The 24,780-nt window shown below is 42.4% G+C and overlaps 1 protein-coding gene across 14 annotated transcripts in view; it reads left to right on the top strand.

Annotated features, from left to right (window-relative positions):
- ULK4 (unc-51 like kinase 4) overlaps positions 1-24,780 on the top strand; it is a 378,927-nt gene that overhangs the window by 194,659 nt on the left and 159,488 nt on the right. For 12 of the 14 annotated variants that reach the window (XR_005647494.1, XM_039837390.1, XM_039837398.1 and 9 more), the window contains one exon: positions 11,611-11,716. Coding sequence is in view for 12 of the 14 variants with exons in the window: in XM_039837390.1 (XP_039693324.1) it covers positions 11,611-11,716 (106 nt within the window). In the remaining 2 variants the exon portion in view is untranslated. Of the gene's footprint in view, positions 1-11,610; positions 11,717-24,563; positions 24,644-24,780 lie in introns of those variants that run through there. The other 2 variants (XR_005647495.1, XM_039837400.1) reach the window with 2 other exon arrangements.

Here is a 24,780-nt window from a genome sequence, read left to right as displayed (position 1 = left end):
TTTTTTTTTTTTTTTTTTTTAATGTGGGAGCTTAAATCTATTCATTCTGCCCAAGTTCTCTGTGTTTTATATTGTAAAATCCTGCTTCTGCAAGGACAGTTGTTCATAAACTTTTCCTCCCTTTCTGCCAGTGTTTGTGTGATGAAGTTGGACTTCGTGGTAGCTCAGCTTGAGTCTGGTATGTAGGGTTCCTTTAGAAGGCTGGAGAGAGGCAGGATTCTGAGGATTTTTTTTTTTTTCTCACAATGTCACAACCTTGTAGTGTTCTTAGGCTGATTAGTGAACATTCTGGGAAGGGGTGGGTGAGGGCGGGGTGCCAATCCAATGCCAAAACTTATATTTGAGTGATCTTTGCCATGATCCACAAATATTGGAGACTGTGTGGAATCTTTTTGTTTGTATGTAGTCACAAGGCCTAGATTCCAAGATTTGTCTGGAAAAACAGCATTGGGTTTAGCATCAAAGGATGTTAGAGCAGAGAAGAGCCTTAGCTTGGGTCTCCAGGCAGATCACGTCTCCCAGGCTTCCATTTCTGCCTCCTGCTGTTTGCTTCCAGTGGGGCATCCTGCACCCGGATGCTGCAGCTGACACAAAACGATGCAGTGGGGTGCTCTGACCCCTCGGTGTTATTTCTTCTTCCAAAACAGATTTTGTCGTGAGTGTGTGTGTGCGTGCGTGCGTGCGTGCGTGCGTGCGTGCGTGTGTTGGTTTGGTTGTTAAAATTGTTACTTGCTCCCTGAGAAATGAGATTCTAAGACTGGCAAATAGTAAAACCCAGTCCTCTGCGAATGGCATACGTATGTCCTCGAAGCTTGGGCATTTCCTAAAGATCAGCCCCCTTCTCTCACCCCTCCCCCCACGAGCTCATGACAGCCACCGCTGTCTCATCGTCACGCACACTGACGGAAGGAAGGGTTCCATGTCAGCCAGTCAGCCTGAGGGAACCACACCTCCAGTCATCTGCAGCTCTCATCAAAAGTCACATGCATGGAAGCAATCGAAGTGTCCCTCGATGGATGATTGGATAAAGAAGTGGTGCATATATACAACGCAATACTACTCAGCCATGAAAAGAATGAAATACTGCCATCTGTAATGTCATGGATGGATCTTGAGACTATCATGCTGAGAGAAGTCAGATGGAAAACGTCAAGAGCCGTATGATTTCACTCCCGTAGGATATCAAACTGAAAGCAACAAACAAGACAGAAACTCATAGACACAGACAACAGTATGGTGCTTATCAGAGGGATAAGGGGGTCAAACATACGTGGTAACGGCGGGAGATTTGACCTTAGGTGGTGAGCACAATGCAATATACAGATCATGGTTTACAGAATCGTACATTTGGACCCATTTTAGTAACCAGCGTCACCTAATTTTAATGAAATTTTTAAAAACTTATATGCAGAAAGGATTGTGTCACCACCGCTCTGCATGCTCGCAGAGGGGAGGCCATGCTGCTTAAATCCAGAAACGGCTCGAAGTGCTTGGAGCTGAAGAGAATCGCTTGGTTTTCTGCCCCCTGTTGAAAATGGCGCGGGTCAGTTGGGGGCTGACGTGAGGCAGTGCTAATGTGTGAGGACAAGGTCTGCTGTCGCTACGCACCTCCCTATGAAACGCTGTCAGCGTTTGGAGGCGCCCAGTGGCTGTACAAACGCGAAGTCTGTTAACTGATTTTTAGTTCAGATGGAGGTGAACAGCTGCCTAGTGATACAGAGACCTGTCGATTGAGCTCCTGCAGACTAGGGGTTGTACCCTGAGCTCAGCCCTACTGAGCTCACTTTTCCTTGGGTGGGGGGTGTGTGTGTGTGTGTGGTAATCCATCTGTCCCCGCTCCCTCCCTTCCCATCCTCTCTCCCTCCCTGGTCTTTCTTCCTTTCATTCTACCTCCTTCCCTTCCTTGTTAGTGCTCATTCTGATTTCTGGTTTTCTCTTTAATTTGCACGAGGAAAATCTAACGGAGCCGGCTTGACATTTAAGTTCTTAAAGCTGAAGCGCGTTTATCGGAACACAGTAGTTTAAAATACGGAAACAGCTTAGCCTTCCCTTTCCCCCTCTTCTCCATTTCCTCATTCCTGAGATCAGGGGACTTCTCACGGGTTGGTAGGACTGTTGCTTTGATGCAGAAACAGTGGATGCGAACAGTGGTCCGATGAGGCAAGATCCCCAGAATAGATATTGAAGAGAAGGGTTAAGTTTTAGCTGATGTTTAAAAGCCCTTAAGAGATGCCCAACCCGGCTTGGCCTAAGAATTTATCAGTAATTCCCTTCTAGACTTCAAAAATGGGGACCGGCCAATATATGGTCACGTTTTCCCTTGGTCAAGTTGGTTGGTCTCCTGACTCTTCTGAAGCCTCCTCGTTCTCGTTTGCCCAGTACGTGCCCTGCTTATGCCCGGGGTCTGTGGGCTTTACCGATCCTTTCTCCCAAACCTTTTCTAACACAAGAACCCTCGACCCTCCCCCATGACTCCTGTCGACTCTGCCCAGCTTTCGCTTATGTCTAAGGTATCTTCTAGTTCCAGCTGATTTAAAAAATGTCATTAAGGACACAAAATATATTATCTAGGAGATGAAAAATTTCTCAGGTTATTTTATCCCATCACTATCAATTTATTCTCCAAGATATGATAGTTTCTAACACTATGACCTAAAAGGAGCATATTGAATGTCCCAAAGTGATCCTATAAATATAACTTATTATCTAGGTTGAGTCTAAGAAAAGGAAAGCTGATTGCCTTTAGTCATGGAGACTGAGACCGGAAGTGTGATTGTGTGTAAAATACCAAGAGTAGCAAATTCCAGGGCGACTGACAAAGATCTGAGCTGCCTCATGCTGCTGACTTTTAAAATATCCCATATATGCGTTTGCAGGTCCCCCGATGTCTGATTTGTAACCTCCTCAGAATAATTTATTGGAAAAAGATGCTCCCTGTTTAAAATTTCAACTCTGTGAGATGGCCAGACTCTCTTATCACCTCTTTAGAGACAGCCCTCTGCCACAAAAACTGGTTGAAAAATCTCGTCAGATCCAGAAAGTATTTGCTTTGGGGCCTGGGGGTCAGGAGGCGTTATGTTGAGGGACTTGCCCAGTTGCCACTTGCTGTTCAGAGATAAGAGCTAACCTCAGAGAAGGCGCTAGGTCGGCTCAATCTACTAAGTTCCAAGGAGCAGGATTTACTTATAGCATTACTCCCATGTGCAAAAAATTATCAATTTTAAAGTTGCCTACTTGACTGTACATACCCTGATGTGATTTTTAGAATTGCAAGGGTAAAAGGAGGTGTAGTGGGAAAGGAAGATGCACGTCTGAGTTGAAGTCAAGCTCTACTCCTTATATTCCTTTCTTGGGGCTTCGGTTCCTTTGAAGAATTGAACTACACAGGTCTCTAAGATTCTTCCAGAGTCTAGTAGTGGATGATTCTCGCTTCGCTCCAGCTTTGCCAGCTGGCTTGGGGCAGGACAAGAAGGTTTTTTATCTTTTCTCAGCCCAGTTTTTTTTCTGCTTATTGTACTAATTTATGTGCTTCAAAACCCGAGGTTAAAATAAACTTCTAGCCAATTCCCACTAAAATCTTTCTCATACAAGGTTTACTAGTACCTCTGAGGCAGGAACCATAATGCCAATACTTGGTAAACTCCCACTGCAAAAACTTTGCAAACTCTCATAGTAAAAGACAGCTGTTAAAAAAAAAGCTGTAATTGAAAGTCTTGTGATAATCGTATGTATTGATCTCTGCATTCATTTTCACCATATGTAATATTTTCTTTTTTAGAATGAGATATTCGTGAGCAATTATCTTTGATAGAGAGTCCCATTAAAACTGTGTCATCTTTAAGAATTTTTGGAGTATATATTTTCCATGCTGATTCAAGCACTTCGTGAGTCCTTGACAAATATTTAACATGTGAGAGATTTTATGTCTTTTTAAAGTAAAAGAGTCTGAACTTATTTATAGCAAACATCGTTCAAGAGCAAATATGTATCCATGGAATACTTTCTGAAGAATATCATTTTCTTCCTTTGTGGTTCTGTTGCATGCCATTAGGTAGCAAATTTTAGATGCTAATAAATATCAGTTGCTTAATGGAAGGCAGTTTCTAGTCATTGACAAGTTAACTTCCTGAAGGAGAACCCCACAAGCTGCATATCCCTTCCTCAGCTGTACTCACCCAAGCAACTTTGAGCAAGATTTTTTTTTGTTGTTAATTTACCAGGGGCCACTGCACTTTGGTACTGGGTACACGGCTCAAATCCCAGTTCTGCCCTCAAAGGGCCTGGCATCAGGTGAAGAATGATCAAACCGACAGTTACAGGGCCCGGGGCGGGCGTGCTGTGGTGGAGGCAGGCACAGCGACGTGATGACAACGCTGTCTAACGCGAAAGGCAGCCTTCCCCACGGCCCCAGCTTCAGGAAAACGACATCTGGCCTGAATTTGTAAGAGCGAATATCATTCTGCCTTTATTTTTGTGATTCGGTGGTGGTGGTTCTACTTTTGGACAGTGGCAGGGATTCGAGGAGGAGGCAGAAGGGGGTGTGTGTCCAGATGCACAGTTAGGTTTTCTCATTTGTACCCCCTACTTCAGGCCAGTATTTAGCTCAGGTAGCATGTGTGGGGCAGCTTGGCCTGTCTTGCAACACTGCAGGCAGACACATACATCAAAGGGGCCCGCTGCATCCCCAGGGACACCGGTCCTGGCAGCTTTCCTTTGGCTCTGTCGTCAGGGTCTCCTGGCCCACTGTGCTTCCTTTAGGTGTAGTGCCCTTGTAGGAGCCAAGGAGATGGAAGCTTCCTGCTGGAAGCCAAAATAACATGAAAGAGCAGGACCGGAAGCACCACGTGAGGCGAGCCACCTGCCAGAAGGGCACCCACAGCACACTGCCATTGCTGTTGCACGAGGACCGGAATTCTAAAGCGGGGCTCAGCTCACTGATTGGCATGTGGTACCAGCTGACTTAGATCCTCCCTCCGTGCCAGCTGCCGGAATGTGTCACTAACAAGAACTCGTGTTTGCTGCTGCCAGAGGGACTCTGCCGTATCCGTCCGTCAGATTTAAAAATAATCAAAATGTTTTCCTCTCAGGTGTTTAACCAGAAAGATGGAGGGAGGCTGGCAAATGATGACGACCCAAGGAAAAGCAGGGGCCCAGTTCTGTCCCTCCAGGCTCTTAGGGCGAGGGCGCCGAGCGTTTCTGGCCGTGGATCAGAGAAGAGCATGCTTCTTCGTCGGCCCTTCGCCCCCTCACCTGCTAGCCCCCCGAGGCCTGACCGCAGGGCAGAGGAGCTGTTTCCGTGCTTCACAGCAGGCAGAACAAATGCCCGGATGCAGTTTCCCCAGCCCCAACTTCACACCCCAAACATCCCCGCTTTGGACCCCCACATTTCGGCCTTCCCAGGAAGTCCCATGCATATATTTGTAAGGCAAATGAGTGAATTAATGTTAATCTGCGCCCTTTCAGTTCAGTCCGGCTGGTTTCCTTCTCTGTTCCTCACCCTCGGGGGTCAGTATTTACCTCAATAAGTCACGAGACTATTTCCAAAGTCATGATGCAACATTTCTCTGGGACCGAAGGCATCAGGGCAACAGTGCCCTTGCTTTCGCCGTCTCCTGGCTCTCATGACCTGCCCTCCCTCCAGGCCTTTGAAGCCCAAGGGGGCTCTGGACACGGACTGGGCTGTGGGAAGCAGCGGTCCTCCGCCTTAAGCCAGCCGTAGACCCTGAAGCACTTTCCAGGCCCGCAGCCCCCACATTTGAGCCCTGGGAATGGAGAGGAGTTTAGTTAGCCTTAGAGGAGGTGAGGCTGGAAGGAGAGACCCCGTTAGAAGGTAGCGGCAGCCCCAGCCAAAGATGACAACTGCCCGATCCTAGGCAGACGACAGATTCAAGAGGGGCTCGGTGGAGAACAAAGGGGACTTTGTGGCCGATTGGCTGTGAAGATAAGAGACAGGCCGTGGCCCAGGTAATTCCAGGATTTGTGGCTGGGGAGATTGTAGGGCCGTTGATTAAAACAGGGAACAGAAAAGGAGGAAGTGGGAGGGGAAGGGGATGATGAGTTCAGTTTCGATCCCATTGAGTTTGAGCTGCCTGTGGCACAGCCCTGTGAAAAGTCAGTAATGCGAAAAAGAATCCTCGCACCCGCAAATACATTTATTTCATTCGGATGCTCCAAAGACCCATTTCTGTGGGCTCCAGATCTCTAGGCATCTAGCTCTGTGGGAGGACACCCCAGAATATCCCGGAGCAGCACCTCCGTGCCGTGCGTGAACACATACGTGCCCAGTGGACGAGCACCCTGAGAGCAACACTGATTTATTTAACATGAATTCCAAACGTGTGAAATAGGATGGGCCCCGTGTTCATTTCTGAGTTTTAGGGTTCACGCGTGTGCTTCTGCTTTGCATTCTCTCTGTGGTTTCTAACCCGCCTAGGATTGGGTCTTTGACTTTGTCGTCTCTTGAATTCTGACTCGCTCCAAAGGCCGAAGAGCGTGGCCACGGTTCCCTGTCACTTCTGATTGTTAAAGCTACTTCCCACCTTGGCCGTTCCGACCCCTGCTGACCTGGTTCTCTGGCCATCTGCAGTCTCTCAGTGCCATTTACGTCTTCGCATATTAGAATAAAGTATTACGCTGTTTACAGCCACACGCCTCTGGGAAAGCGGATCGTTTCTCCGCCGCGTTCCCTTGCTGTGCCCTTGGTGTTTCTGAGCTGTCCTCTTTAAGCACCGAAGCAATTAGTTTGGAGAAGGCTGATTCTTCAGGGTCCAGTGCTCGCCTGCCTTTCATTTGCTGAAGCTGTATTTTAATGAAGTTGTTTCATCTTTGTTGCCAAACACTAGAATTTTGCTGCTTCAATTCTAATTATCTCGACTGGCAAATGCTATGTTTTATTAGAACTCCCAGGGGCTCTGTTTATTAAATGTTCATACACTATGGCGTTAGCCGCACAAATTAGGTCAGCAGTGCTTATCAGTGGGTTATGGATGAAGGAGTTAAACATTTTCACCATAATATTAAAGTGCAGTGAGGGGGCCTTCCGTGTATTTGTGGGGTGTCAGTGATGCCTTCTTAGCTTCTTCCTCTCTCATCAGCCAGGGCTAACTCCACGAGTTTGAATAATGTGGCTATTCACGGCGGCTCTAGTATGTATTTTCGTTCTTTGGGATAAAAAGCTCATTTTTTTTTTTCTTTCTTTCTGTAGTTGTCTAATACCTACGTCTTTCCTCCTGGGTGGTATGTCTTACAGCATAGTTACATGTAGTAAGGGCTCCTGTGAAGCTGGGCGATCCCAGGGTGGTGGCACAGGGCAATGCACGTTGTGTCATGAAAGGAGGGAGGGCGACATCACAACAGAAGTCCCCAAACAATTTCTCTGCTGCTTTCCATCTGCACTCTCAAGTGGCGCCTCCCAAAATATGCCTCCTGAATAACCCCATGAATCCTCGGGAGGTGGTGTCTAACCTGGGCGTGTGGACTGGCCTGCTGGCTCTGACCCCCCTCCCTCCTCTTTCCTGCTCGGAGTCTGGCCGCCAGGCAGCGCTGCATGGTGATTAGGGGCGTGGCTTCGGCCACGCCACCGACTGAATCCCAGCTTCACCATTGAAGAGCTGGGCGATCCTTGGCAAGTTATACTTCACCTCGCTAACCTGTGTCCTTATCTGTAAAAAGGAGAGATCTGTGGCCGTTTCAGTGTTTTTGTGAGGACGAAATGAGATGATACAGGTGAAGTGCTTGGGGTACACGCCATGGCACATAACAGTAGCACATCCATGAATTGTCACTAGTGCCTTGCCCCATCTCAGCCCACATGGCTGCTCCGCCCCTGCCTGCCAAGATCAGCACAGAAGCTGCTGGTGCCTGGGCCCCGGCCTGTGCCAAAGGCCCTGTTGCAGGTCACTGTCACTTGTTTCCGTCCCTCCTCACACTGCTTTCCTGGCACGTTTGGGGTGCCTGTGGCACGGACTCCTTGCTTTATTTATGAGCCATGGGGAGTAAAGAAAAAAAAAAATCAGGATTTTACCTAGCCTTCTGTTACACTTCCTTCCCCCCCGGGGACTCAGGCGTACCTTGGGGGAGGGACTGTCCTAGAGGCACATCTCATGAGGACACAGCCTTCCATCAGAATCGCACGCCCACCCCCACGCCCGCGACTCCGGCCCGTGGTCTTTGGACCAAACCCGTCGTTTCCTTTGCCCTTCACACCGGTTTTCCACGTGTGCCCGAGAAGCACTCTGGTCCCCCGTATTCATGTTCATGTTGTCTCCCTTCGTATAATTATCTACTCCGACTTTAAGGAGTAAATGTGGTGGTTTCCGATGCTTAATTTTCCCCTGTAGGCTAGTGTGGTTGTGAACAGCAAGAACAAACTGATTAAAATTGCTGAGACGAATGGAATAACTCAGTGTGATAGAAGTTAATAGAAGTGTCCTAAATTCATATTTACACCTTCTCAACTGCCCTTCGCATGCATTTAGCAGTCTTTCTGGGGGGAAATTACAATCCAGGCCACCGCAGGAGCAGCCCCAGTTCCCCTGGCGAACCGCGTCGTCCTCCGGGACAGGAGCAGGGACTGTGCTGTGCCCCGCACCCACCAACATACACCACAGAAGAAGTGTGTGTGCCTACAAGGGGAAGAGTACATAAATATAATTCAGTAATATTATTGTTATAAGCACTTTATCTTGAACAAAGTTCACAGTCTATGGATGGTTTGAAAACCAACAACAAAGAAGCTAAACAAATGTTTTAAAAAACTTTTTAAATTTTTTAGTTACAGGTGACAGCATAGTGTTAGACATTTATATAACTTATGCAGTGATCCCTCCGATAAGTCTGGTCCCCACTGACACCATGCAGTTATTAGAATATTATTGACTGTATTCCTTATGCTGCACTGTACATCCCCATGACTATTTTTATAACTGGCAATTTGTACTTTTTAATCGTTTCTCCTTTTTCACCCCCGCCCCCCTTCTATTTCACCCCCAATCTGGTGACTATCTAAGGCTATTGAAAAGGAACCATTTCTCTGTCTGGTTGCAAGATTGTTGGTCTCCTTTTTATTCCTGTATGAAATATTTTGTACTGAGTCCTCCCAAGAGGCTTCTGACAACCAGAGTAGTGGGGGCTTCTGACAACCGGGGGTACCTTAGCTGTGCGCCCCTCTGCAGAACGAGCAGTGGGGCTGGCGAGGCCTTCATTCTGCGGTGCTCTAGGACCCTCAGGTCAGGAATCTCAGAACCTGGTTGGCTGGGCTGCGATGCTGACTTAGTGTTCAGGGGGGGGTACAGATTCGAAAAGCTGGCTTTTGTATTAAAATAAATGCCTCCGTCAACTAAGTGGCACTCGCGCTGTGAGCACAAGGAAAAACTGAAGTTTGGCCAAGAGCATCAAGGTGTATTTAATCATTAAAATTATGCGTATCAAAGGAACCATGGATATGTCTCCAGTAAGATTGACCTATATTTGCTTACAGACTGGTCTTTGAACAAAGAGTGGTATGTGTTATTTTACTGAATGGGACCAAAAAAAGATTTATTAGCTTCTCTTTTCTTCACACGAATAGGTTTCCTATGTATCGTTAGTTACTTTATCATGAGTAACATGTCATGTCTTGTTGGTGCTTATTAATCACCCTTTCCTTCCAACCAAAGGTAAGAATAATTAGATGAAATTGGTGGCAGACCATCGCTTCCACATTAATCTTGAGCTGATATCGGTGAAACAGTCGAGCATTAATATCCACCCTTAAGTGTGTGTTTCTAAAGAAAGTTAGAAATTTTAGGCATCTGTATTTGGAAAGCAAACCCCTCATCTTGCATCAAGCAAAGCCAGAGGGTAAGACACAAAATCAAGTGGCTCCATGAGTGGGAGGTACATGTCTGTTGACAGCAGCTTCAGAGACAGAGGCAGTGCTGTCTTTGTGAACTCTGGGAACTGTGTGTCCATGAGGGGACACCCCAGCTGCTCTGCTGCTTGTCCTCACTCTGAGACTTGGGTTAGCGGAGCCTCTACCATCTGGCCATTACTGGTCACCAGGGCAGAGGGCAAAACAGGACACTGAAGGCAACAATGTCCCTTAAAGCTTCTGGCCAAAGGAGTTTAATTGGCCAAAGCAGGTGTCATGGTCAGCTCTAATTACAGGTGGGCATTAGCATTCTCGAACATCTTCACAAATCTTCTTCGAACCTGTTAACACCACCTTTTTCACTGTCTCCTGCTTTCTTGATCAGACTCACCAAAGCTTCGTCTACTTTATTGGTCTTTCTAAGGAACCAGCTTTCCATTTTAATGATCGATGTACATTTTTGGCTCTGAGTTATTACAAATGGACACAAATTTCCCACTTTTTTTTTTTACCATAGCATTTGTTGCCTTCTAAGGCATTATACAGTATACTTACTTACTTATGCCTGTTTGTTTCCTATTTCTGTGAAGACAGGGATCCTAATTTTGTTCACAAATATACCTCAAGTGCCTAGAACAGTGCCTGGTACATAATAGCTATTAATTATTTGTTGTGTAAACTAATAAATATGATATAATTTTTTTTAAAAATAGAGCAAACTATGTACTTTTCTGTGTGTGCGTGTGTGTGCGTGTGCGTGCGTGCGTGCGTACGTGTGTACGCGAGAGGCTGGGGGAGCAGAATGAACAGGAAGAGTCCTGGGTGGAGGCTACTGATTGTTCCTTTTTAGGGTGGGACTAGTTATTAACAGTGGTCAAGGGCCAGGGCCAGGGTTAGAGTGAGGCAGGCTAGACGCCTTGCAGCACTCACTTCTCGTGAGCGCTGGCATTTCACTGACCTTTCTTCTTGTCCCCTATGCGTGTGGCTTGCCTTACTCTAGTCCCAGAGCTTAGACATGCTCTTTATTTTGATGTTATTTGAAATTTCATAGTTTCAGTCATAATCTGTGTTGTTCAGAGGAATGAAAAAGGAAACTAAAGCAAGTTATTTTTGGGATCCCTTCAAAATTACAAAGACTTTTTTTTTTTTTTGTCTTTAAGATGAGAAATTAAGACTGAAGAATTATTTTCTTCATTTTCTTTAGGACCAGAGTTAATCCCTGCTCTATAATGTTGTGTTGGGGGAAAGCAAAAGTCACTCGTTTAGGTCTCAGGTGTAATTTATTACACCAAAGCAGTAATGCAGTAGGTCATAACCATCAATATATAAGAGGCTTATGTAGGACAATATCAGTACCACTTTACTCTCCAAATCGTAGGTCTACTTCTTTAAGTAGTGTTCTTTTGTGATCTCAAAATGACTGTCAGGTGTGTGGCCTCCTAAGTTTCATGTACTTTATTTCTGGTCACTCTGACTCTTTGGTCACCCACTTAAAGCACAGAGGCCTGTGTGATCGTCTCTCAGTCCATGGTCAGGGGACTGCGTACGGCAGCACTGTTGCTCTGAATGGTGCAGGCTGCCACCCAAGTCACTTAACTCACTGAGTGCCTTGACGCAGAAGTGTGTGCTTCCTTAAAGTGCGAAGAGACGATCACGGGCCCTTGTGCAGAGAATGAAGGGCTACAGGCTACTGGATCATTTGTCTTTGCGATGTAATCGTTTTTCTGTAAAGTTGTGATGAAACTTGCAATCTGTTGCAGGAGCGTCAGGAGAACTTCCTGGGCAACACCACGCAGAGCGTGATTGCACTGCTCAGCAATCTGGTCACCTGCAAAGATGCGAATGTGAAGCTACTCTGTGAACAAGGTAAGTGCTTCTTAGAGTTCGTCTTTGATTCTGTTGAGTTTTGCCTTTTTGTAAGTTTTCACATTTTACGTAGTGGGAAATCAGGAAGTACTATTTAAAGTTGATCCATTAACATAGATGTTTAAATATCTACAAATAATAGTGTTACTAGCAAAATGGGGAAGTGTGGTTAGATTGTGATAGTTTCCCTACGTTAATTCGTTCTCTTTCATGGCACAAAGTCAGTAGGCACTGCTCAAAAGTAATAGACCGATAAGTAGAAGTATAAGGTAGTATTTAGATTTATTGCTGCTGATCGAAATAAGAACATATGTGGTCAAAAGCATCTTGTAAAATGAGATCTATTGGGTTGAGGGTGGCTTTACTTTACATCTTACGCTTGTCTGCAATCTTACAATTTAAAACAGCCTCCCCCATCATGAGCGTCCCCCACCAGCATGATACATTTGTTATCAACACTGAACCTACTTTGCCACATCATAATCACCCAAAGTCCATAGTTTACCTTAGAGTTCGCTCTTGGTGTTGTACATTCTAGGGGTTTGGAAAATGTATAATGACATATATTCATCATTATAATATTATACAGAGTATTTTCACTGCCCTAAAAATCCTCTGTGCTCTGCCTGTTAACCCCCAACGCCCACAACCCGTGATCTTTTTACTGTCTCCATAGTTTTGCCTTTTTCAGAATATCAAACAGTTGGAATCATACAGTATGTAGCCTTCTCAGATTGGCTTCTTTCACTTAGTAATATGCATTTAAGTTTCCTCCATGTCTTTTTATGGCATTTCTTTTTAGCACTGAATAATATTCCATTGTCTGGATGTACCACAGTTTATCCATTCTCTTGCTAAAGGATATTTTGGTTGCTTCTAAGCTTTGGCAGTTATGAATAAAGCTGCTATAAACATTTGTGTGTAAGTTTTTGTATGGACATGAATTTTGAATGCCTATTTGTAAATACCAAGTAGTATGATTGCTAATTTTATGCTAATCATTCAGTTTTATAAGAAATAACCAAATTGTCTTCTTTCAAAGTGGCTGTATCACTTTGCATTCCCACCAGCAAAGAACGAGTGTTCCTGTTGCTCCACATCCTCAGCAGCATTTGCTGGTGTCAGTGTTCTGGATTTTGGCTGTTCTGATAAGTGTGTAGTGGTATCTCATTGTTTTCATTGATGTTTCCCTGGTGACATATGATGTGGAACATTTTTTCATATGCTTTTTTTGCCATCTGTATATTTTCTCTGGTGATGTCTATTAAGGTCTTTGGCTCATTTTTTAATTATGTTGTTTGCTTTCTTATAGTTGAGCTTATTTTTTTAAGTATTGTGGATAACAGTCCTTTATCAGATGTGTCTTTTGCAAATATTTTCTCCCAGTCTGTGATTGTCTTCTAATTCTCTTGGTACTGTCTTTTGTAGAGCAGAGTTTGAATTTTAATGAAATCCAGCTAATCAATTATTTCTTTCACAAACTCTGTTGTATCTAAAAGAGATTACCGTATCCAAGGTCATTTAGGTTTTCTCATATATTCTAGGGGTTTTATAGTTTTTCATTTTACAGTTAGGTCCGTGATCCATTCAAGTTAAATTTTGTGAGGTTTATAAGGTCTGTGACTAGATTATTATTATCATTTTGCATACTGATGCCCAGTTCCTGCACCATTTGTTCGAGAGACCACCTTTGTTCCATTGTGTTGCCACTGCTCCTTTGTCAGAGATCATTTGACTATGTTCATGTGAACCTATTTCTGGGCTTTCTATTTTGTTCTGTTCATCTATCTGCCTTTTCTTTCACCAACACCGCACTGTCTTGATTACTGTAAATCTTGAAGTCAGGCATCATCAGCCCTCCAACTTTGATCTCTTTCAGTTGTTATCTATTCTGGACCTTTTGCTTTTCTATATAAACTTTAGAGTCATTTTGTCAATATCCATAAAATAACTTCTAGAATTTTGGTTGAGATCAGACTGAATCCCAAGGTGAGGCCAAATTGAGAATATTGTTTAAGACTTTATCAGGGCCTTAATATATGCCTTATGCCTTTTTTCTTATTAAAGTTAGCTCTTCCTAGGTGTTTTCTTTTTTCTTGCTATTAGAAATAAGGAATTTTCTGCCAATATATCTTCCAATTATTTTTTAGTATGTGTTTGAAAGGTTTTGGTTTCTGTTTAATTTGTACGTAAGTTAATTCTCTGATTACTTTTGATAGTAGTGGTATTTCAAATCATTCTCCTTAGTTTTCCAGTTATATAATAATAGCTATTATAAATAGTGATAGTCTTTCTTCCCAATTGTTATAATTCCACCTTTTCTTTTTTGAATTGCAAGATTCAAAGAGGATGAGATAGAAGATCTTGATATTACCTCAGAATCTTTTTTTGGTTCAGAAAGTACTCATGTATTTTTAATTTTATCTTTTGAAATCAAGAGTAAATAATGACTCGTCAAATGCTTTTTTTAGTATCTATGGAAATAATCAAATGATTTCTCTTTGATCCATGTAATAGATTATATTTAATAGATTATGTAATGTTAAACTATCCTAGTGATAGAGGTAGGAATCACACTTAATCATGACATATTATTTCTTAATTGCATTACTTAGTGTATTACTTAGTTCTTGCTAATATTTTTTTCAGGCTTTTTCATTGCCGTTCACAGTGTGATTAGTCTGTAGTTTCGTTTCTTGTTGTTTTTGATGGAATGCCTTCTTTGCTAGATTTTGGTGTTAACACTAAATTGCTTCTTTGAAATAAAAAGGAAGTTTTTTCTTTTTCTGTGTTTCTGAAACAGTTCTAGACTCACTAAAATTACCTCCTCCTTAAAAGTTTGATAGAATTTCCTCTGGCTGGTACTGTTTCTTGGAGGTATAGTGGTGGTGGTCGTCGCTTGACACCTTTCTCTAGTTCTTCAATGATACATTTTGTCATCTCTTATAGAGTCAGTTTTAATAAATCGTATTTTCCTAGAAAGTTTTCATTTCATACACACTTTCAAATCTTGCTGTAGAGTTGGACAAAGGTTTTCATAATTATTTTATTTCCCTAGGTTTCAGCAATTATCTTCCCATTACTATTTCTTATATATTTGCATTTTTATGTTTTTAGTGGGTAGTTAAGATAATGGTTTTACTGGTTGTTGTTTTTGTTTGTTCGTTTGTGTGTGTGTGTGTGTGTGTGTGTGTGTGTGTGTGTGATTATTTTAGACCAGTTTGGCATTTAACTTACTAGTCCTACTATTAAAAGATCAATTTCTGCTTTTATCTCTTAATGTATTACTTGTGTGTTTGTTTTGTTTTATCATTCTTTTTCTAAGTTTTTGAGTAAAGGTTCTTACCTTATTTATCTCTTTTAAATTATTAAAAATATTTAAAGCTCTGAGTTTTTAAGTCTTATTCAGGATTCTGATCTGTCTTGCTTCTATCATTTTTGTTTTCTACATATATTTCAATTTTGGTTTATGTTCCTTCATTGAGCCAAGAATGTTTAGGAGTGAGGATATATTTTGCTTTATTAATTTTGTTATTTCTAGCTCTGTTGCACTATGATCAAATGTTGGCAGTTCTATTTCTACTTTTTAGGATTTATTGAGGTTTCCTTGCACCTAATATATGGTCAGTTTTCATGATTTATTATGTATACTTGAAAAGGTGCCTATTGGCTTTCTTCCGTGACAATGACTGATATGAACATGCCCTCCCACCATAAATAACAGTAAAACTCAACAAAATCGTGAAGCAATTGTTTTCAGTCATTTGGAAACAGGCAGGATAGGGCTATGATCTTGTGAAAAGGGAAACACATGAGGTGAACCTCATGTCACTCTGGGATTTTTTTTTTCCCTCGGGGAGGGGAGCAGCGTCCAAGCAGAACTCAGAGGTGTTGCTGAGCTGGGGGTAGAGTTCAGTATTCAGGGGTGTAAACTGGTGAGTATTCATGGGTTAGAGTATGAGAGAAGAGATGCAAAGAGGGTTAGGTTCCAGAAGTCTACGTGCAGGTTTCCCACAGGTCCTTGGTAAGGGCTGGGCTGCACTTGCACAGAGAAAGATTCTGTTAGGCCTAGCAGAGGATAGAGCATATGCCATAAGGCTGAGAACTGAACTGAAATAGCAGAAATCATGCAGTGATAGGAAATGTAGGCTTTCCAGCCTAGCTAGTGGAGTGTTACTCTAGATCTGCCTTAGGGTTTAAACCACGTCCTAGGACTAAGGATTAAGCCACTATAGACCTGCCCTAACAAGAAATAAAACTATGTTCTTCAGGGTCAAAAGATTCACAAGGAATTTAAGTGCCCACCAGAACAAAAGCCAGTGCCATTTATAAGATAACAATATAATCCCGACTCTTTACAACATGTTATCCACGATGACCAGTATACAACCCAAACTTAATAGACGTGAAAAAGAAAGTGAAAAATGTGACCCATAATGTCAGTTTAAACAAAGCTCAAGATTGCCCCAATGTTGGAATTAACAGACTGGGCTTTCTGAACAACTATTATAAATATATCCAATGCCAGAAAGAAAAGGTGGCCATAATATGTGCAGGGGTAGAGAATTTCATCATAAAAGCGGAATCTATAAAAAAAAAGAACCAAGTAGAAGTCTAGAATTGAAAAGTACAATTATTTATAGCTGAGTTAGTTTCTCAGTCTTATTCCTATCCAGAGAAATTTGGGGCTCTAACTTCTTTTCATTATGAAAAAGAGTTGTCTCTGTTATTTTTAATCCAAGCTAATGGCACTGCTGACATAAAATTTGAGCAAAAACTTTGTAGTTTTCTGTAAATCTTATTGATGATTATTCTATTACACAAAAAACGCACCCATGAATCCCTTCAAAACATTCTTCTCTCTAACGTGGGCTGAGAATCAGGATATTGTGGAATAATGCCTGTAAGTTTCTTAGTAGCTCTATTTGCCAGTTGAGAGAGCGGATGAGGAGTCTGATGCCTGAAATTGACATTATAGAGGTTGCACCTGTGGCCTGTAAAGCATTGGATTACATGGCTCAGGCCAGATGAAGGACAAAATCCTAGAAGACAGGAGTTTAGGGAATTGAGAAGTCAGGCATGGAAGGATTGTCTGTGAGGAGACGGAGCTGGCTGCTGAAGTTTTGTGTTCAATGGACTGTTTGAGCTGGAGATTCAGAAGATGCATAGATGGATTCACCATGAAGCTCTTGAAGCTCAAGTTCAAGGGCCTCATTTACACAGGGGACATTTTACATTCATAATTTTTTTTTTATAGTCTACCCGCCCCCAAGTGAATAAGCTTAAGTTCTCATAATACCTACTTCCATTCTAGGTTTTATGAAGTGGCGAGCACAGAAATAATTATGGCGAGAGTAGTGTTAGGGTAACATCGAGCTCAGGAAATAAGGGGGAGTGATTTAGTGGTCTGAGGATGATGGCATTTGGGAGAGAGGAAGCAGGTGGTATAGACTGTTGATCTGAGATTTACTAAACTAAAGCCTGTCACCTGGCCGCTTGCTTTTACAATGAGTTTTTGTTGAAACGTAGACTTGTCCATTTATTTGCATGTTGTCTGTGGCTGGTTTTTCTTGTATAATGGCAGTTTTGAGTAGTTGAGACAAAGACTGGATGGTCCACAAAGCCTAAAATATTTACTACATGGCCTTTTAAGAAAGTGCCAACCTTTGGTCTAGAAGCGCCATGGAACAAGGCGACACCACCAAAACATACAGAGTTAGTTCTAACATTGGTACTTTAAAAATCACGCCAGTGTAAGTGAGCCGTAACGTAGACAGACTAGTGACAAAGATTGTTCCTGCATTTCAGCGCCTTGTGATGGCACCGCATCAGGCCAGTGTCAAACTGCGTTTCCTCCTCAGGTGATGCACTAACAGCAGAGGGGTGAATTCTAAGGCACACATTTTCCCCCTCACATTCGATTAAAATCAGTCCATCGACCACTGCTCCCCATGTGGCGGGCCTGGCGTAGTGCTTGCTGCTGATACATGCGTGTCGAACCTTGCAGAACGGGTGTGACCTGGCAGTCAGCCCAGAGAGATGCCGGGAGAGGGCGCTTCCGCGGTGCCCTCCTCACCAAGGCTCCAGCGGAGCAGAGTGTGGAATGACGGAGCCCTGAGGATTGAGTTGAAAAATGAGAAGAGTCAGCCTTCAGAGGGAAAGAACCTTTTGGAAAACTTAAACCAATTCATTTTACTTATATTTTCCTTTTGTGTGTGTGTGTGTGTGTGTGTGTGTGTGTGTGTACAAAAGGCAATATATGAGCAAAATTGTGTCAAAGTAAGTCTCAGTCCTTGCGTTGAGTGTAAGATGAAGTTCTGAGTGATGAAGCATGTGACAAAATGTAATTGGCAGCATTTTTTTCTTATTGGTGCATAGAATAATGATGTTTAGACTCAAGTGTGGTAGGTAGTATATGTAAGGACCGTAAGGATGTCTGTACAGTGTCTGCCACCTGATAGGCATGCCACAAAGCACACAAACCGATAAGTAGTCGTTGACATATCAGCATGCAACTGCATTATATAATTCAGGCTTTTTGCTCAAATATTTTCATTTTTAAAGGAACCATTTAGGGAAGGAATTATAAAACAAAGAAAGACCTTTTGTTTATATTTGAAAAACATCAACGTTATTAACATTTTAAAACTGCCTGCCGGCTTGTCCCTGCACAGTGACCTTTCGATAATGGATATTAATTCCAGCTTCAGTGTTACCAGCAGAGCTGTCAGAATAATGGATTTACATGACACACCGCAGCAGCCAAAAAACTGCAGCCCCATCCAAGGAAGCATTTAAAAAAATTATTTGTCTCCATCGGTTTATGGCGTGTCAGAAATCAAAATACTCATTTCTTACTAGGTTTATTTAAAACTGCCTAAAGTGGTATTTACTCAAGAGACCAGAAAATCACGATGAGATTGTTTGGGCTTTGAAAGTATACTTGATAGCTATCTTAGATTTTTTTTTTTTTACACTTTTATGAATAACATTCAAAATAATGTTGTACAGGAGGGTTTGACAAACTTTTCTTGTCAAGGACCACAGAGGAAATATTTTAGGTTCGTAGATCACGTGGCCGTTGTCACTATTACTCCATACTGTCAGTATGGCAAGACAGCGGCCATAGAGAACCCATAAATGAACGGGCATGACCTCATTCTAATAAAACTTTATTTACAAAATTAGGTGCCAACCCAATGGCCATGGTTTGCCAGCTCCTATTGTACAGTAACTCAGACTCTCAAAGCTATTCTCGATTTTCCATAAGTCAACATATTTGTAAAATTTAGTTATTAAACTATAATTTGATTCAAACAGAAAATTACATATAAATAAATACCTTACGTAAGAGGCTGTTGTCTTCATAGCAGTATGAAGATGTACAAAGAAGAAATGGAAAATTTACCCCAAAGGTTTAATCTAAAAATTAAGTCTTTCCGTGCTGATTAGCCTTGGCCAGATAATAAATTACCCCAAAGCTAAGTGACTTAAAATAAGTCACTTATTTGCTCACTCTTTTGTGGATCAGCACTGTAGACTGGGTTCTGGTGGTGTTATCTGAGCTCACTTGTATGCCTGGAGCCTCCGTGGGGCTGGGGGGCCTCCCATCAAAGAGGTTCGCTCGGGCTTCTTAACGGGGTGGCAGCATTCGAGAGGAGCCCGAGAGGAAGCTAGCCGGAAGGCCCCTTGCCGCCTGGGTTTGGAAATGTGACGTCACTTCCATCACATTCTGTTGGTTGAAGGAAATCACTAATCTGGCCAAGTTCAAGGGGCCACCTCTTGATGACAGATGCTGCCGTGAATGCGTGGCCATTTTTAATCTACTACAGTTACCTAGAAATTTTGAATTAGAACTTAACCCAATGCTACGGCTGGTGCACACGAGGTCAGCAAGCTATTCTGTAAGGAGCCAGACCTGACATGTTTTAGGCTCCATGGGGCCAGCGTCTCCATTGCAACCACTCAGCTCTACTTTTGTGGCACAAAAAGAGTGGATGAGCATGACTGTATTTCAATAAAAATTTATTTATAAAAACAGATAACTTCTCACCCCCGATATAATTCATTCAGTCTCTCAAAAGATACTTGTCAGGCATTGTTCTAGGTGCAAGGAATATAACAATGAACAAAACTGATCAAAACGTCATGGAGCCTACGTTCTAGTGGAAAAAAAAAAAACAACAAGCAAAATAAATGAACAAGAAGGTTATGTTAGACCCCGTCAGATGTTACATGATAATAAGCGCTGAGGAAAAACGTCACAGGAAGAAAGGTGATATGAAATGTCTGGATGGGAAGGAAGGCCGAGGAAGACCTCACTGTGAAGATAAGGTTAAGGAAAAGCTTGAAGAGGGAGAAGAAGAATGCCATGCGGATACCTGCGGGGAGGCGGGCAGAGAGCAGCAAGTGCAAAGCCAAGATGGGAGCGTGCCTGGCATGCCCAGGGAACGGAGGGGAGGCCGCTGTGGCCGCAGTGGGGGAAGCACCGGGAAGAGCAGTGGGAAAAATCAGAACTGCTTGGTGCCCTTCAAGGTCATTTTCGTCAAAGCTATAGAAAGCATTAAAATCCTTTGGAAACTTGGGGCTAGACTGAAGTTCAGTTTTGACTGAGGATTAGATAATAGGTTGGTAATGACTGGACTTATCTGCTGCCTGCCTCTCTCTCCCCGCTGACTTGTGAAGATTAGACCCATGGTTTGGGAATCAGACGCAGAGTGGGGCCGAGAGCTTCCCAGGTGATGCTAACGGAAACCCAGGTTAGGAAGGCGTGTGGCAGTCTCCGCCCCCACCCGGGGCTCGCATCTCTCGTATGCCGTCACCTTGAGAGGTGACCGTGCGAATGGGTCTGGAGTTGGAAGGCCCTTTTTGGCACAAGGTAGAACATTCCACCTTTTAAAAATTCTAATTGTTAGAAGGTGTTTCATACTGAACTGAATCTGGCTTCCCTCCAATTTCTCCCCTCGTCGATTCCATCTTTCCCCTCCGGAACTTCTCAGACATTCGTTATTTCAGTTACCTATCGGAGAAATAAAATACCGCACAGGGTTCAGTGTGCGAGCCAAGTTTAGGTTATGCCAATAACGCAATTGTTGTTTTACTTTTACAGTATCTCGCATTTAAGATGCCAGGAATATTTTATGAATTTTTTTTTCGGCTAACTATTGATGAGAAATTCATTTACTACCTGTGTAACTGTGTATAGTCTCCCTCATTAACATCTCTGTCAAAACCTTTGGTGTTCCTTGATTTCAGCATGCGTTTGCTTCATCTGTTATTGAGAATTTATTCAGTTATACTTACTCGGTGTAGGTGGTGTTTATTTTCAAGTACTATCAACTGTTGTTCGATTACAAACCATTGAATTAGAACAAAAATCTGTGTTTTGGACTCTCATGTCTGTAGGTTGACTGGCGCTCAGTTCTAGGCTGGGATGTGCAGGCTTTACATTAACAAATTGAGGCAACTCCAGTCAACCCGAATGAAGTTGGGATCTTCTACAGTTCTGTTTACTTCTGGGTTAAGTCTTGCCGATCTTTAAATGCATTGAGTGACCATGGGCAATGTCACCACAATAAGCGTGTTAGCCTGTCATGACACGGGGGCCCCAGTGTGACGCCCCGATGCCAGGGCTTGATTTCCTTAATGGTCTCAAGCATTTCACCTCAGTTGTCTGCAACCCACCTTTCCGAATGCCCCGTCCTACTTAACAGCCCTTGTTGTGCCCTCCCGTGCCTAGAGGTTCCACGGTGTGGGAGGACTGATTGTAAGGGCTGACTTTTTTTTCAGGTTTTTCAAGATTGGTATAGTAAATACTTTTCTGTAATTAGTGAAGTTTCAGTTGTTTAGGGTATAATTTTAAAAATTGAGATATAATTCACATGCCACAAAATTTATCATTTTAAAGTTCAGAATTCATCGGTTTTTAGTGCAGTCGCAAGGTTGTGCGACTATGTCCACTACCTAACTCCAGAACATTGTCATGATTTAAAACAAAACTCACATCCCAACTACCCCTTAGCACTCACTCCCATTCACTCCTACCCCAGGCCCCAGCGACCACTAATCTACTTTTTGTCTTTATAGAGTTGCCTGTTCTGGACACTTCACATAAATAGAATCATACAATCTGTGGCCTTTACGTCTGGTTTCTTTCACTTAGCATAGCATATAAATTGTAATGTTAAAAGGCACAAATAATCTAATTCAAAATATCATTACCTAAGAAACATTTTATATGTTTATATAACAAACTTATTTTTATCACATATTCGAACTGAATTTTTAACTACATAATTGCTCCTGTTTGCTTCAAAGAGTGTTTAACCATGTCTACATGAACGTTTGAATCTGAAGTAAATCATTATGTGAAGAGTAAGTTTAATTCAAGAGCTTTGCTTTAACTTTTAGAATTCATTTTAAATGAATAAAGTGGACACGTATGAGTTTAAGGGAAGATGCTCTCAAAAAATTGAACTTTAACTGAACACAGAATGGTCATTGCTTGAATTTGATGTGAAATTATTCATTAAAATAATGTTACCAAACTTTTAATAGTATAAGGTAGATGCCAACTTGGCTTTTTTTTTTTTAATCTCTCTCAAAGATGCTTTGTGAACTTTTCTCTGTAAACTAGCTGTCATTCTTGAGTCATCTAGGTACTATGCAGGTGAATGGTTGGTTTGTTTGTTTCTTTCTTTCTTTGCAGGTGAATGGTTTCTTAAAGACTTTTGAAACCCCTCATGAAAGATGCTGTAGGCTATAAAATGAATTCTTTATATATGAATGTCTGTGTCTATAAATTTCCATTGATAAATTCAAGTACACTTAAACTTGCGTCCTAATAGAAAACCATAAAAATATTGACTTGCAAAGGCGAAGTTCTGGAGAGTGGCTTCAGGGGACAGGAGTATTCAGTGACCACCAGCCTGGACTGTCAGTCTGTGCTTCTTGAGGGCGTGTCTGCCTATGAACTGTAGCCAGTCTCCTGTCTTATGTTATTTGTGTCCTGCTCTCCAAAGGAGTATATTATTTGAAATTTTCTTCCATCAAATGAAAAATATAGAGATCTGAAATGCCTTCATTCTATTTTGTCTTCACAGTAGGGCGTGATGTTGGTTTTCTCAGTAATAAAATAGAGCTTAAATCTTCTTTGCACAGTCGGTAAAATTTGAGATAAGGTATGAAAAGCACTTGACGAATAATGGACTCACAACAAATAATAGCTATTATTACTACTATTTCAATATCATCTTTAGTAAATAACTAGTTGCTAGATGAATTAAAGATTTGATTTTTATACCCTTTCGAACATTTCTGGTTAAAATAATAGGGATTATAGTAACTTTTATGCCCACATCCCCAAGTCCACATAAAACAGAAGCACAACTCCATTCAAGGAAAATACACAAACACAACAAAAAACTGCAAAGCTCTATGCCAAAACCTTTGAAGTACACCTGCCAAATATGATGAATTCTATATGAAGATGAGCAGTACATGCCTTAGTAGACTTCGAGCAAGGTATATATTTTCCTCAAGTAAGTGCCACAGTCCTAGAAGGCATCTGGTAGGTCTTTGATTAGAATGACAAGGCCAGCCAGGCAGTGATGAGTCCCTATAGAGATGACTCTTCAGAATCACAGGGGTGATAGGGAGACCATGTGAAGTGGAGGGCTGCAGGGTAGACCAGGCTAACGTACCGTTTTTGTCATCATCACTGATCTTGCCTACAAGCTAAAGACAGTGACCTCGTGGAAGGACTACAACAGAGCTATGGCTTAGTTGGCTTAGCTATGGCCACACTGGTCTCGTAAACGTTGAAGGGACGTGCATGGAGGCTGCAGGCTGCTCTCAGGCACTCTTGCCTCAATTTTGGTCCTGTCCCTCTCAACACTTCTTGAGCAAGGACCTGTTCTTTTTCAAAGATGGGTAGCAGTCAGGAAGGAACCTGTCCATAAAAACTGGAGGAAGGAAACTTATGTGAAAGACAGAGAAAGGGCAAACATTACAAAAGAAACAGAAGAATTCACATTTTCCGAGAGAGGCAGACAAGCTTATTCTAGAAAAAGGAACGATGCAGGAGCGATGCAGGATGCAGGATGCAGGATGCAGGATGCAGGATGCAGGATGCAGGATGCAGGATGCAGGAGCTGAAACGAGACATGAGACAGAGAAAGAAATGAGGAAACCAGGAGGGCTTAAAAAGAAACGGAAGAATGGGACTTTACTGTTGTGACACTGGACGGGATGGATCACCGACATGGAAGCCACACTGGAAACTGCAAGAGACCAAGTAAACACAGCTGAAAACATCACCGGGGATGTGGTGGATAGGCTTCAGGAAGTCACACTAAACAAGGACAAAAACTGTGATTTAAAAATAGGAGTGGAAGCAGTGATGGATATCGCTGGCAAGGGAGATCGAACATAAGGTGCTCTTAAAGAATAGGCCTGAGAAAACCGAACAGGTTAAATATTTTAAAATAGGATAGGAGAAAACGCTTCATAAATAAATATGCAGATTAAAAAGGGGATGTTGTAGCCTAGAAAAAAATGAGACAAAATGACATACCGTGGTGACATTATTAACTATCAAGAACAGAGAAAGGGTTATCTGTGTCTTTTTCATTATGACCACCTAACGGTGTGAAGTGATGCCTCATGTGGTTTTGATGTTTCATTTTCCTAATGGCTAATGATGTTGAGCATCTTTTCATGGGTTTATTGGCTATGCGTATATCTTTGATGAAATATCTAATCATATTGGGTTGTCTTTTTATTATAGGAATTCTTTTGCTCTGATATTTAAAATTTCAAATATTATAATTGCATTGCTGTCTACTAGGCATTTCAGAGATGATTTATGAGGGGATCGACCTTGGGAACGGGAGAATATTGGAGTAGGAGGTAAGAGAATGCTCCAATCTATTTTTTATATAGCGGCAGCCAGAATGACCATTTTAAGGTGCCAGTGTTACCATGTCACTCTCCGAACTAGCTTTACTCTGCTTTTAGGAGCAAGACGAGTCATTAACGTAGCACAGAGTCCCTATTTCATCAGC

The sequence above is a fragment of the Pteropus medius genome, unplaced genomic scaffold, assembly GCF_902729225.1.
Source record: "Pteropus medius unplaced genomic scaffold, Ma_sr-lr_union100, whole genome shotgun sequence".
In the NCBI taxonomy this organism is placed as follows: Eukaryota; Metazoa; Chordata; class Mammalia; order Chiroptera; family Pteropodidae; genus Pteropus; species Pteropus medius.
Note: the sequence above shows the minus strand (reverse complement) of the source record. Positions and strands in the feature narration are given on the sequence as shown.